Source organism: Oreochromis niloticus, unplaced genomic scaffold (assembly GCF_001858045.2).
Source record: "Oreochromis niloticus isolate F11D_XX unplaced genomic scaffold, O_niloticus_UMD_NMBU tig00002428_pilon, whole genome shotgun sequence".
Lineage (NCBI taxonomy): Eukaryota > Metazoa > Chordata > Actinopteri > Cichliformes > Cichlidae > Oreochromis > Oreochromis niloticus.
The window spans coordinates 264,680-279,860 of record NW_020327639.1 but is presented as its reverse complement, the minus strand read 5'-3'; the positions used below and the strand labels follow the sequence as shown (position 1 = coordinate 279,860).

The window sequence follows — 15,181 nt, the reverse complement described above, 5'->3', positions numbered from 1 at the left end:
GATATATAAAAAGTTTTATGTTAAATTCATATTAAAATATTAACACACACACACACACACACACACACACACACACACACACACACACACACACACAGAGGAATAATGGAGAATTAGGGTTGACATAACATCAATAAAAGCTGGACCCAGCATACACTAAACCAACTGGAAGATGTAATTTTAATTTGATTTCATGGGGGCTAGTACAGTCTTTCACCTAAAATAAGTCCTTATACTGCTCTTATAATATAATATACTGCCTCTTCAACCGCATGTCTGAATCGTCTTTAATTCACCCTATTAATAGCTGTGGACACCATCTACACCATGTTATTACGCTATGCTATTGATGCAGGAAGAACAAATATTAATATTTTAGTAAATAAATGAAGAAGTTAATAAAAAAGTTAATAAAATGTGATATTAACTCCTTAAAGATTATTTCCCTCCAAAAACGTTCTAACTTACTCTAAGTCATGAACTAGAGGACTAATGAGGGGACCTGTTTAGAAAGATTTCCACAAGAGTAACAGGAGGGAAAGGCAATTCAGGGGCACTTACTTCACACTTATTTCAAACACTTTAAAACAATAGAAATAAAAATAGAATCAATAGAAATGAACAACTGAATATAATGAGTAAATGAAGAAAAAGATCAGTAAAAAAAACCCCCAAAAAACAACCTTTACAACTAATAATTTCACCCGAACTTGATGATTGGGGCCATAGCATTATAGGGTACTGCTAAGTCATAATTTGGTGTTTGTGTGTTCTGAAACCTCTGCAATCCTGTCCCACTCGTCTATTGTACACTATCCCATACCTTTTGAAATGAAAAACAAAAAAAACAAAAAACTCATAACAAGAATAAGGAAAGAAAGTGTCCATCAGCTATAACTTTGGCCAAAAGTTATAAATGCATGGAGACACATACACATGCCAATGAAAAGTTATTCAGTCTACAGCAAACACATCTATTACACCATTACCGGTGTCCTTCAAAATGAACCTTCTTTGGGTTTTAAGACTTTTCAGTATCAAAGTGAAACCAGTGATAAATCAGTACATCCATGATAGAAATAACAACTATAGTTTAACTGGCCAACTTAATTTTCAAAACAAATCCTTCAGACATCAAGTTACTTGTGTAGCACAGATCAGTGCCTTAAAGAATGTTTTTTTCATAAAAACATATAATGGCAAATGTTGTATTTTGATTTTGATTTAAAGCTTTAAACCTATTTAGTATAATTAGATTAACCCAAAACCCAGCTAATACATTATGGTGTGGTTTAGCTACAATGCATTACCTCCAGCTATGGTGTTTAATGAGTCAGCAATTACTGTTCTTCCATCCATCCATCCGTCCATCCAATCTCTTCCACTTATCCTTCTCATTGTCAAGGGGATAGCCCTATTTGGATAGGCTCCAATTAGGGCTAACACAGAGAGTCAGGCAACAATTTGCACTCACTTTCACACCTATGGGCAATTTAAATTCATCAGTTAACCTAACCCCACTAACTGCATGTCTTTGGACTGTGGGAGTAAGCCGGAGTACGTGAAGAGAACCCACGCCAACATGGGGAAAACTCCACACAGAAAGGCCCTTACCTGGTGGTAGAGTCAAACTCAGCATTTTCTCACTGTGAGGCATCAGGTATTGTTACTTACATGAACTAATAATGTAGAAGCAGGTTGTTGCTGGTGAATGATATCTATGCATGTACCACGTAAATCCAACAGGATGACACAAACTGTAAATAATTTCATTGAACAGTGATCATTTCAGTTACCGTTTTGTTTTAGGCTTGTCATATTTTCCACATTTATGTATTTGCTCATTTTAATAGTCCACCATTCATTGTATCCACAGATTGGACCTGTTCTTCATTAAAACTGCCAAGATGGTTTTCAGACTGAGAAAATCCAGGCTTCAAATTTTACAACTAATGAGAATAACGGCAATTGCTTTGGTCTCCATCCTTTTATGGAATTTATCAGGATTTTCCTTCTGTCGTCAAGAGTCAAGCCTTTGTGCCTGTCTCAAATGTCTAACAGACAGTGATCCTTGGTTTAATTACATTATCAGTGAAGCTCCTAAACCCTTTATGTCATGGAAACATAAACCTTCAGAGGAAGATTTCAACTGGTGGAAGGTAAGCAATGAAATATCAACTACACATCACAATAAACTTTTTGGGCTACTTAGGCCATCTTAAAGTTATACATATTAAAACCCTTTAGTGTTCCCTGTCAAAATGGACCGGTCATTGTTAACTGCTCTTAAATAAGCACAAAAACCATTTTTCCCCACCAAATTTTTACTCAACATTCTTTAGCTGTGAACAATGTTTCAAAGTAGTGTTTAACATGATTAAAAAGAATTAGACATAAAATAACTGCAGTGAAAATACAAATAGGCACTGTAAATGTATTACAAAATGAACATGTAAAAAATAAATTGAAGTGTGTGTGTGTTAGTCCCCGAAGGGAAATTTCTCCTCTGCATTTAACCCATTCACCCAGTGAAGCAGTGGGCAGCCACCAATGCAGCGCCCGGGGAGCAGTGTGTAGGGACGGTACCTTGCTCAGGGGTACCTCAGGGTAGCCGTTCAGTGGAGTCGAACCCCCGACCTTCCGATCATGGGGCAGACACTCTACCTACTGAGCTATCCCTGCCCTGAAAAACCAAAAATTGAAAAATTGAAAAAAATTGAAAACCAAAGACCAAACTGTATGTGTGTGTGTGTTATTATTTCAATACTTTATCAATGTACTTACCATTTACCCACAATGACATAAAGTAAAAACACTATGAAAACACCTCACTACACATAAAACTGCATTACTGGTGAATTTTACAGTATTTAAGAATCAAAAGTAATTATTCAGCGAAAAAAAGAAAATGTTTCACCATCAATGTTATATTGAGCAGTATAAATGCTGTAGATGTTTAAGGTTGGACTTAAATATTTCATTTTCTATTTAATCTCCAGAGCATCATGTTCTATACAATCCCTTTATTAAGTGAGGACCATGTATCTCCAGAAAAAAAGAAAAAAAAAAGATTTAATGAGCTCACAAAAAAAGGTCTACACCCTGAGTGATGTTATAATTAATAAAATTGCAGCTGATTTAAAAGACTTAAATGTGACACGGTTAATTGTCTACAGTGGGTTTTTTTTTTTTTTTAAAAGAAAAATGTGGGTGTTTTAGCAAAACAGCAGTTGTTTATGATGAAATGATATCTTTTAGTGCAGAAACTGAAAATAAAATAAATAAGAATAAAAGTAGGAATACATTACTCCAATTAAAAGAAAATTTGCAACTCCAATTAACAAAAACTCCAACACAAAAACACATAGCAATTGAGAGAATGTGACCAGGAACCAAGGAAAACTGAGGGCTTAAATACATACATGAAGTAGTTAGGGAGAGAGGATAAAGGTGAACAGAATCTATCTAACAAAACAAAGGGAAGTACAACTTAAGACGAAGCACACAAGACAAGAGACTGGCAAAATAAGAAGAGAAGTAACAGAACATGGGAAGAGAAACACAGACTTGATACAAAGACAGAAAGGGTAACAAACACAAAGACAAGACTTCATACAAGAGATGCTAGGGACAAAGGCACAGGGACAGGCAAGACTAGGGCAGACTGCACATGAAAGCAAACTAACAAAACTAAGAAATAAGAACTAGAAGCAAAGATTTCAAAACTCAGAAGCACAGAGAAAGATTACTATAGTCCAAAAGACTAAATAAAATAAAACTAGAATTTAAATCATTTCAAAATCCCCCAAAACACGTTGATTGTTGCCATTGTAACTAGAGAAGCTACAGTCTCGATGTAGTTCAAAGGTAACAGATCCATACATTTTTAGTAAAGGTCACTGTGTGGAATTTTTAAGAGGTCAAAAAAAAAAGGAAACCATTTGAACTTCAAATGGCAAAAAATGGGAGACTAGGATGCTAAGGAGCAGCAGCAGGAATTTATCTGGATAACGCAGATGGCTGATTGATTAGATGACTTTAACACTATTGCATGATTTTAAGCTTTGAAATGGAGATGTGATCTCAGCCTGCAAAACTTTCTTCTTCTTTGTCAGGCGTTACAGGGGGAAAAAGAAAACTTCACTGTCTACAATAAAACACTACAAAGTGTGTTTGAGACGATAACACTAATTGCAGATATTGAAGAACCTCGCCCTGATCGCTGCAGGAGCTGCGCTGTGGTGGGGAATTCAGGAAATTTGAGAGGATCACATTATGGACCAATGATAGATGCCCATGATATCGTAATAAGGTACTAATTATTTAACAGCATTATAAGCATTTTAGAAAAAAAAAAATCTACTTATAACAATGTTGTTGACACAAAGACAAAATCTAAAGAAAAATGTAAATTGACATCACACAGTCAAGTCGAATGTAAATAATGTTTAATGTGATTTAAATTATTATCATAGTATGCATAAGTATGTATACTAATTATGTATCCTTCTGTACTATTTAGAATCAATCGAGGGCGTACCAAAGGCTATGAAACAGACGCTGGAACCAAAACAACTCATCATGTCATGTATCCAGAAAGTGCTACTAGATTGGACAATACCACTAATCTTTTGTTTTTTCCCTTCAAAACACCTGACTTTTTGTGGCTTCTCAAGGCCTTAAATCCCAGGTAGGCCAAATGTGACACTTTGAAATTTCTGATTTCAACAGCTTTGCAACATAGTCTTTACTAACTGTAACAAAGAGTACAGTCTAGTTGTATCTGTTTGAACAAGCAAACTTAACAACGAACAAAACTTTTGTTAAAACCTAAAGGGCTCAGCTCAATGCTGGATGGTGTGTATGGCAATGAAATTGCAGTGTTTTGTTCAGTTTCACTACTTATTGCTAGTGTTTGTCAGTGAACAAGACAATAAACTATTAGTATAGGAGAAGTATTAGATAATTATTAGCATTTATTTTGCTAAAAAAATCAGTTCTGCCAAACATGATACATTTTCTTTTCAACAGGAAAAATGGTGCCCCAAACTCTAGCAAGATAGCTAACAAGGATTTGGTGAGTATTTTAAGTTTAGCTAAACAAAACAGTGCTCTAATGACATGTAAGCAGTTCAGTAATAAATTTGCGCTAACATTAGATCAGGGAGCCTACAAAATAAACTAATGGCTAGAGTTTGTCACTAGCCATTAGTTTGTTACACACTGAACTGGCAAATCTCATACACAGTAGCTTGTACTATTAACTTGCCTTAGTCTACCCACCATTGCTGCAGATGTGCGAGGCATTTTGCAAACCACCTCTTCCTCAGCTTTTCCTTTGTTTCAGTATTTGTTGCTTGCTCTTTTATTGGTTGGGCCGTAATGGTGTTTTCCCAGTTGCTCATACTTGCTGTGTAGAAGGCCCTTGGAAATGAACTAGTGTAAATTTCTATGATCCCACAATCAGAAAGAGACCCTCAAAAAGATTTGAGGGTGGTCTGAGGGCCCGAAGTCTTCTAAGGTGCTCTGTACTCACTGCCCAGGACTGTGGAGTCCGACTGGCATTTCCCAGAATCCTGGAATTGGCAAACCCACTGGCACTCTGTGGTTTACACTGATAAGAGCAGACCCTGAGCCTATGTGACACATGTGAAAGGGTCTGGGGAATTCAGGGAGAATGTTATGCTGCCTGTAATATCATTCATCATGACTAGGGTCATAGGTCAAATGATATCATTTGAATCTATGCTGGTGCAGTGGGTTCTGGGTTCCACCTGCGACAATGCCTGGACTTATATGTCGTGTTTTTTCAGGCAGTATATGGAGGATGAAGGAACTGATACCACTGACTGGCCTCCCCGCTTGCTTTACTTTGATCAAATAGAACACTTTGGTGACATTGTTCCCTCACATCCGATGCTGCTAGGTTGCACCTCAGATTGTCCAGGAGCTCAGGGATGCCCTGGTCCAGTTCTGGGAGGAGATACACCATAACACCATCATTAGGAGCGTGCCCAGACATTCGCAGGCATGCATACAAAAATGCAAGTTCACACAAACTATCAAGTGCTGTTATGAATTGCTAAAAATCAAATTTTGGCAAAATGGACTAGCCTGCCGCATGATTTTTTTTCACTGTGATTTTCAGGATGTCTTTGATGGCAGCTGTCTGGAATTTGATCATTTTCATTTCCATAAAATGATGTTACATCCTTTAATTTCAAACACATTACCCAGTATATATCGGTACAGATATCCAGCATGGTTTTTTTTCCCCATTGAGATCTGATATGTTTTCAAAGTCTTCCATTACTTATTTGAGTAGTATACTTTATTGTGCATTAATTGCAGCAAGGAATGATAAATAAAACTCAGATTTAAGGCTCTGTCTGATTCATAACAGGTGATGATCCTTCATCCAGCTTTCATGAAATATGTTCATGAAGTCTGGCTGAGAAAGAGGGGAGCTTATCCATCCACTGGCTTTCTTACTGTTGTTCTCAGCTTACTGATGTGTGATGAGGTATGTATTTATACATTATGTATCTGACTGACAGTAGTGGTACTCAGACTCCAAGAAACATCGATTAACCAGCAAAATCAAGAATGTGATCTGTTACAAATGATTATATCTAAGTAGCCAGCTTCAAAAAAATCTTTCACAAGGACAGAAATGTATTTATGGTTATTACTTGACTCTTTGATAGTACACCTCTGCTTGGGTCGTGTGCTAACTCATTGGCTTGGTAAGCAAAGAGTTGCTGGTTTGATTTTAGCTGGGGCACACATTGCCCGGATCTTGACACAATGGTGCCAGAGAGGAGCTGATTTACTGGAGATATGCTCAAGACATTCAAAAGTAATTTCCCAACATAACAAGGCTTCTAGATAGATAACTGCAAGGGGAAAAGAAAAGGCAAGTAAGTGAGTAAGGACAGACAGAAAAGGCCTGATTGTTACCATGATTGAGGAGGCAGTTTGGCAGAGAACTGAGGCACCACCTGTCCTTGATAAACTTGTCTACTAGACGACATAATTGCCAACAGGTGTCGCGTGTACGACTCACCCCAGGAACTCCACCGAGGAGTGGAGACCACACAGGGCCAATTTATTTATTTAAAACTTACTTTAATAATGCATTTAGTGGTAACATTACTTTAACATTAAAGACTTAACTTTGATGTAAAAAATCTTGTTTCCCCAGGTCAATGTCTTTGGGTTCGGAGCAGACAGCGAAGGAAACTGGAGCCATTACTTTGAAATCCTCCGAAACAAAAAATTAAAAACAGGAGGCCATCCGGGACAAGAAGAATATAAAATGATTGATAGATTACACAAGAGGAAGAAAATATTTTTTTTTAAAGGATGGTAGTTTTTTCTGTTTGCATTTCTCACTTTATCAGTTGCAAATCAGTTTTAAATAAGAATATATAAAATGCATTATTTTCTCCCAAGTCATGGCAGTCAGTTATTTTGACTGACTGCATCAAAAACTATTTACATATTTTCCAAAAACAAAGTACTTTTTGCTTGACTCTAAAATATAGGGTTAGGGTTTGCATTCAGAGCAAGGGTTGTCAGCGATCAAGTCTTAGACCAAGAAACAAAGAATAGATGCTTGTTGCTAAAGGGTTATTTTATTATTTTATCTTTGATTGGATACACGGTGTGCGTGTGTATTATCCAATCACACACCAGCAGACAAATTTAATGTCCAAATTATAGTACTGGTTGCCAGATTCAATAAAGAATTTACTGATGCATTTAAGGTCTCAATTAGTTTAATATCATATTGATTACAAAATTATGCTTGTATTATACAATATGTCAAAGAATCTTTTTTTTTTTTTTTTTTTACATGACATCTGAAATAAGTGTTTAAAACAAACACTGGCAGAATCAGGCAGCCCGCTGCTGTGACCAGTTGGGGGTGAAGGGAAAGAGCAATGTGCAGTTGAAATTTTGAAATGCTACATGGGACAAAGTTTGTGGAAACTGACATAATCATTGTACCATAAATTAACATTAAAAAGTGTCTTACTTGGAAACTTAGAAGTTGTCACGCATGTTAATCACATTTCTTCAGTGTGAATGCTGGACTTGGTATGGACTGGATGCCACGGTAACACCAAACAACAACAAATATTCAAACATCATGCAAGGCATTATATTTCAGTAATGACAGCCACCATAGCAACAACAGAAAAAAAAACCTCTCTTGTCTGAGGCCTCAACCCCTACACATCAAATCATGAACCTCTGATACATTTCTAGGGTTATCATAAGATTCATTTTACTTTTTGCTCTCATAGAAGTAAATATGATTGCCTTAATAGTTCAACATATTTATCCAACTCACTGACGTAATTAGTGTCAAGAGATTTATCAGGAAAAACCAGTATGTTGTAGCAAAGCACTTGGCTTGTCTCCATGAGTTCTAAAAGTATCAGACCTTACTGTTCAAATAAAGTGTTAAATTTCAACACTTCACCTTTTGATTCCTCATAGGCATCCGATGGAAGACAACACACTGCTCAGTAGACCATTTAACACTTTATTCTCTTACACAATACTTCTAGAAGGGAGATGTGTCCTGCATGACACGTTGCCGTGAATCTCAAAATGGTTACGCGCGCTAACAGTTTTTATTACCAGCTATCTCATTCTAGTCTAAACAGCAGTGTTACACAGGCATTCAGCAGTCACGTTGCATGGCGTGCTCGTAGGTTATTGTCTATTAGCTGCAACACATCTTTCTCAGCTCCGGCGAGGCTGCAACCTTGCCCTACTCCTTTCTAGTAGGTTTCCACTAGCAGATGTTTCCCTGTTATCAACTTATGCAGACAAGCGTGGGTGAGAGTCTCCTGCAAACTTACTTCTAAGAGACTGACACGCTATAAGAGCTTTTATTATTCAGGGCTGTGTCCACTTAATACTACGCTATATAACTTTATAACACTTATTAATAAAAACATAGCATTATTGAGGCACTTCAAATAATTTCATGTCAACCAAAAATAATTCAGAGAGTATTTTCATTAATATTATTATTAGTAGTAATACTATTGTTATTATCATTTTTATTATTATTATTATTATGATCATTTAAAAAGTTCTGCCTCTTTACTTAACATTAAGAATAAAAATTTAGCAAAGGAATGGGCTGGCCTTTATTGTAGAAGTTTCCTGTTTAGATCCCGAAATTGTGGATGGATTTTAAAAAGTGTGCCTGCTAGGAGGAAAATATTGGAGGAGTACAGCGATATGTAGCTTTTGAGGAGTGGAGATGTGGACATAATGGCATGATGAAGTTGTACTTTACTTGTATGCATACTTCACAGCTACAGTACCTACTTACTGGGAAGACCAGGGTAAGCTGCCAGGCAATTTATTCTTCGGCCACACAAGACCCTTTCTCAAAAATCTAACAGCTACTTTGTGTGAAAGCACTTTTATTTTCAGTTCATTGTTCAAATGTGTAAAGAAGAAAAGAATAAAAATCAGACAGCTGTTATCACCGTGTAAAAAATGAGTTGTTTTTTAAAAAAAAAAAAAAACTGTTTAGATAAGAATATTTAAAATGACTGTCTTTAGGATAATACAGTAATTTGAGTTTTTAGCTTCAGTTACATGTTAAGGTAATGTTTAGCTTGAACCATTTTGCAGTTGGTTATCTTGTTGTCTTAGTGACTTTGGGGCAACATATGACGTGTAAGGTTGTCATATGTTTCCTTGGTTGAGGAGCATAGAACAGTCTTTAAAAAAGAGGGGGGAAAGAGTTATTTTTGTATATTTTAAATGCTCTAGGAATCCCTATTGAAGGAAATGGAGGAAGGAAAGAAGAAATTATGAAAGAATAAAAATGGGGATCACATTTGCCTGTGTTCAATCCACTGTCTAATACAGACTTGATGTTAGTGTGAGTGGTGCACTAAATAGGGCTGTGATGCTTGCACCTAAAAGCCAGTGTATATGTGCCAGAAGTAAAACTCAAAGTTGTTAAATGGTATTCTTAGCTGGTTAGTTGATATTGTTTTTCTCATAATGTACCTGACATGATATTTTTTAATCTGGGATTTTACCTGTGTTTAGTCATGTATTCACAGACTGGATCTGATCCCCGTTCAACAACATGACAAACATAGATTAATTTCCCGAAATGGATTTCAAAAGTTTAGGCACCAGGATTAAGTTTCTGTTCACCATTCATTTGTTATTTTCAACAATAAGTTAAGTACTTTTAAAAGCTAATGATGAGCTAATGAACTATTATTAGGCCCTTTTTTTCATCCCTCGTCCTGTTTCTACCTACGTGACTGCCCGGTAATCTGACTAAAAATAACATTTATTGTTATTAGAATTATACAGGGTATATCAAAAAGAATCTATGGCTATGTTCTTTAAAGATGCTTGTGGCAAATTTTGAATTACATGGCTGAATATAAAGTTTTACATACAAAACATATAATGTTTACAAGTGCTCAGTGGCCCTCCCCACCCCACCCAAACAAACCACAAAAAGTTCAGACAGACAACAAAAGCATCCATCCATCCGTCCATCCATCCATCCATCCATCCATTTTCTTCCGCTTATCCAGGGCCGGGTCGGGGGAGCAGCAGCCCAAGCAGAGAAGCCCAGACCTCCCTCTCCCCGGCCACCTCCTCCAGCTTATCCAGGGGAACACCAAGGCGTTCCCAGGCCAGCCGAGAGATATAATCTCTCCAGCGTGTCCTGGGTCTGCCCCAGGGCCTCCTCCCGGTGGGACATGCCCGGAAAACCTCGCCCATGAGGCGCCCAGGGGGCATACTTGTCAGATGCCCGAACCACCTCAACTGGCTCCTTTCGATGCAGAGGAGGCTCTACTCTGAGCCCCTCCCGAATGGCCGAACTTCTCACCCTATCTCATGACCATAGGTAAGGCCTCAGATTTGGAGGTGCTGATTCTCATTCCCACCGCTTCACACTCGGCTGCGAACCATTCCAAGGTGAGCTGGAGGCCATCACCTGACGAAGCCAACAGGACCACATCATCTGCGAAAAGCAGAGAAGAGATCCTGAGACCACCAAAGTGAAAGCCTTCCACCACTTGGCTACGCCTAGAAATTCTGTCCATAAAAAGTATGAACAGAATCGGTGACAAAGGGCAGCCTTGGCGGAGCCCATCACCCACCAGGAACGAGTCCAACTTATTGCCGGCTATGCGGACCAAGCTCTTGCAATGGTCGTATGAGGACTGAATGGCCCGTAGCAATGGGCCAGACACCCCATACTCCCGGAGCACCCCCCACAGGACCCCCCGAGGGACACGGTCGAATGCCTTCTCCAAGTCCACAAAACACATGTAGACTGGTTGGGCAAACTCCCATGCACCCTCGAGTATCCTCGAGAGGTTAAAGAGCTGGTTCAGTGTTCCACGGGCAGGACGAAAAATGCATTGTTCCTCCTGTATCCGAGGTTCGACTAACGGACGAACTCTCCTCTCCAGATTGAGGAGGTCCTCGAAGTATTCCTTCCACCACCTGACGATTTTCTCAGTCGAAGTCAGCAGCACTCCGCCCGCACTATACACAGTGCAGGTAGAGCACCGCTTTCCCCTCCTGAGTTGCCTGACGGTTTGCCAGAATCTCTTCGAGGCAGTTCGAAAGTCTTTTTCCATGGCCTCTCTGAACTCCTCCCACACCCGAGTTTTTGCTTCCGCCACCGCCCGCGCTGCATTCCGCTTGGCCTGCCGGTACCTATCAGCTGCCTCCGGAGTCCCACAGGCTAACCAAGCCCGGTAGGACTCCTTCTTCAGCTTGGTGGTTCCCCTCATCTCTGGTGTCCACCATTTGGTTCGGGGGTTACCACCACGACAGGCACCAACTACCTTGCGGCCGCAGCTCCGTGCAGCGGCGTCAGCAATGGAGGTGCTGAACATGGTCCATTCGGACTCAATGTCCCCAGTCTCCCTCGGAATGCTGTTGAAGCTCTGCCGGAGGTGTGCGTTGAAGATCTCGCGGACCGGGGGCTCTGCTAGACTTTCCCAGCACACCCTCACTGTACGTTTGGGTGCGGCAGGTCTGTCCAGCGTCCTCCCTCGCCACCTGATCCAACTCACCACCAGGTGGTGATCAGTTGACAGCTGAGCCCCTCTCTTTACCTGAGTGTCCAAAACATATGGCCTCAGCTCTGAATATACTATTACAAAATCGATCATCGACCTGTGGCCTAGAGTGTCCTGGTGCAACGTGCACTTATGGACACTCTTATGTTCGAACATGGTGTTCGTTATGGCCAAACTGTGGTTTGCACAGAAGTCCAATAACAAAACACCGGTCAGGTTCAGATCCGGGAGGCCGTTCCTCCCAATCACGCCTTTCCAGGTCTCAGTGTCGTTGCCCACGTGAGCATTGAAGTCTCCCAGTACGACAACAGAGTCCCCAGGAGGAGCACCCTCCAGTGCCCCACCTAGGGACTCCAAGAAGGCTGGTTACTCTGAACTGCCACTCGGCGCATAAGCACAGTCGACAATCAGAACCCGTTCCCTGACCCGAAGGCGAAGTGAACAAACCCTCTCGTCCACTGGGAGAAATTCCAACATACCAGCAGCAAGCCGAGGGGATACCAAAATACCCACCCCAGGCCGACGCCTCTCACCAGGGGCAACTCCATACTGAGACAGAGTCCAGCCCCTCTCCAGGAGACTGGTTCCAGAGCCCAGGCCATGCGTTGAGGTGAGCCCAACTATATCTAGCCGGTACCTCTCAACCTCACGCATTTGCTCAGGCTCCTTCCCCACCAGAGAGGTGACATTCCATGTCCCAATTGCCAGTCTTGGTAGCCGGGGATCGGTCCGCCAGGGCCTCCGCTCCTGCCGCTGCACGACTCACATTGCACCCAACCCCTACGGTGCCTCCTGTGGGTGGTGGGCCTGCGCGAGGATAGGCCCATGTCCCCTTTTCGAGCTGTGCCCGGCCGGGCGCCATGGACTAAGGCCTGGCCACAAGACGCTCGCCCTCGGGCACCCTACACGGGGCTGGCTCCAGGGCGAGGCCCCGGTAACCCTATCCCAGGCAGGGTGAACTGTTCCCTCGAAGTTCTTTTCATAGGGGTCTTCTGAATCGCTCTTTGTCTGGTCCCTGATTTGCAGAGGGGGCAACAAAAGCATAGAATACAAAAAGGCATACAAAATCATTTTTTAATGGTTTTTTTTGGAGTTTAGAGACATTTCTATGGAGTAGTATTAGGGTCACAATAAGAAAAAGTATTGCTGATCATTTTCAGAATTCAGTTGAAATTTCGAAAAAAAAAATATGAATAATATATTTTTTCCTTCAAAAATATGGAGATTACAGTTGTTTCAAGAAAAACTGGCTGCTATACCCTCTACAAAATGCCTTGTAGAAGGCATTGATCAGCTGTCTTTGTCAAGGGGCTGCGGCAGCAGACCTTGTATTTATTAAGCGGGACCATACGCAGATGCTCAAGGAAGGTAAAGGGTTCAACAAAAAACAAACTGTTTATTGAGGCTGGGAAAAAATGCAAAACAAGGGTAAAAGAGAACAGAGATTAAACTAAACTAAACCTAGACTGGGAAAAACTAAACTAAGATCAAAGGAAAAGGAATGTGGGAAAAACTTCAGATCAGGAACACAGGGAGAAGAGCAGATGACCTGACACTGACCAAAGGGAGACAGAGAAATTAAATACACAGAAGGGTAACAAGGGAAGTGGAAACACATGGAGAACACAGCAGACACAAATAAACATGATGCCACAGAGGAACAAAATTAAACACACTTAACATGGAGCACAAGACTGTCAAAATAAAACAGGAAACATAGTCCGATGTAAACTGAGACAACATGAACTTGACACAGGGGTCGAGGCGACACGAGAGAGATGGAGGAAGAGGGAGAGAGCGAGAGAGGACACGAGAGAACACACATGAAAGCAACACAACAACGGCACGACTTCACACAACAATGGAAGTCTTTACAGAATGGACAGAAAATGGGGAATGACACAGGGATAAGAAAACATGGACCGGTATAATAGTATATTCAACTTGACAGGAAAATCTAAACTAAATGACAGAAAACTAAAATTTTACAAAGAAATCATAAAAAATGCTTTGTTGAATGACCCAGAACCATTAGTCTTATCATGTCTTGTGATAACATACATCCTCTCTATTGCAATGAGGCTGTAACCATTGGTATGTGTTGGGATTCAGAGATTCTTTTATTGCTATCATATAATCTGCCTTATGATGAATGCATTAATAACATGTTTTACAGTATTATTTTAACAGTAATATTTCTTACAGGGTTCATATTGCATTGAATATGTTTGTCATCACATTGACCTTTCTATTCACAGGTTGAGTTCATTCTATACACAATGCATAACTGTGCTCGTTTAGAGTTGATGTTCCATCCAAGAGGGTTTTAAGCTTCACTGGTGAGAGTGTCCAGGTGATACATGTTGAGGGAAGATGAGAACATAGCAGGTTAATTGCATGCATGCTTACAATACACATTAAATCTAGCAACAGGCCTGAGCGAAGGCCCAAGTGTCTTCTGCTTCTTTTCGAGACCTGCGCCAATTCTGTTTACTTAGTGATTGGTGACGAGGGTCAATTATTAGCTCTTAACGATCCCGAAGCTTGAAGTTTATTACCTTAAAAGGCAGGTGTTATAGAAAAGAGAAGTTATATGACTCTTTATAGTTATTAAGATGTACGAGATGTGCTCATGTCTGTAAACGATGTATTTTTGACCTGTATTGACGTGTATGTGTGGGCGTTAATTTTCTATGCTATAAAACCAGCATTCAATGTATTTTTGTCAGAAGAAGCCATATGCTGATGGTTCTTCTCCTGTGCTAATAAACTCATCGTTTGATTGCACTTGTCTGGTGCATCCGTCGTTTGTTGTCTGGTCTGCAGTTGATCGATCTCGCTTCATATGTCATTGTCAATCAATTTCATTTTGCAGAAATCCAGCCAACTCTTGACCCTGAATTTCCTCTCTTAAAGACTTTCTCAAAGATTTGGATTTTTGACTGGGTAAAAGTTAAAAATCCAAATCTTTAGTCAAGAACAGGCTGTGGTTATAAACAGAAAAGCAAGCAGTTCATAAAAGACTTTTTCAAATGTCATAAATACTGTTAAAAAATAAATATATGTTCTTAGTGCTT

General features: G+C 40.0%; 1 protein-coding gene across 1 annotated transcript; it reads left to right on the top strand.

Annotated features, from left to right (window-relative positions):
* The first annotated feature begins 3,621 nt into the window (after positions 1-3,621).
* LOC100693206 (CMP-N-acetylneuraminate-beta-galactosamide-alpha-2,3-sialyltransferase 1) lies at positions 3,622-7,476 on the top strand. Its single transcript, XM_025904540.1, has 8 exons — positions 3,622-3,648; positions 4,116-4,312; positions 4,523-4,690; positions 5,032-5,123; positions 5,657-5,691; positions 5,927-6,028; positions 6,404-6,523; positions 7,205-7,476. Exons 1-8 carry the CDS (start codon positions 3,622-3,624, stop codon positions 7,370-7,372), a joined length of 909 nt encoding a protein of 302 aa, XP_025760325.1. The 3' UTR covers positions 7,373-7,476.
* The last annotated feature ends 7,705 nt before the right edge of the window (positions 7,477-15,181 follow it).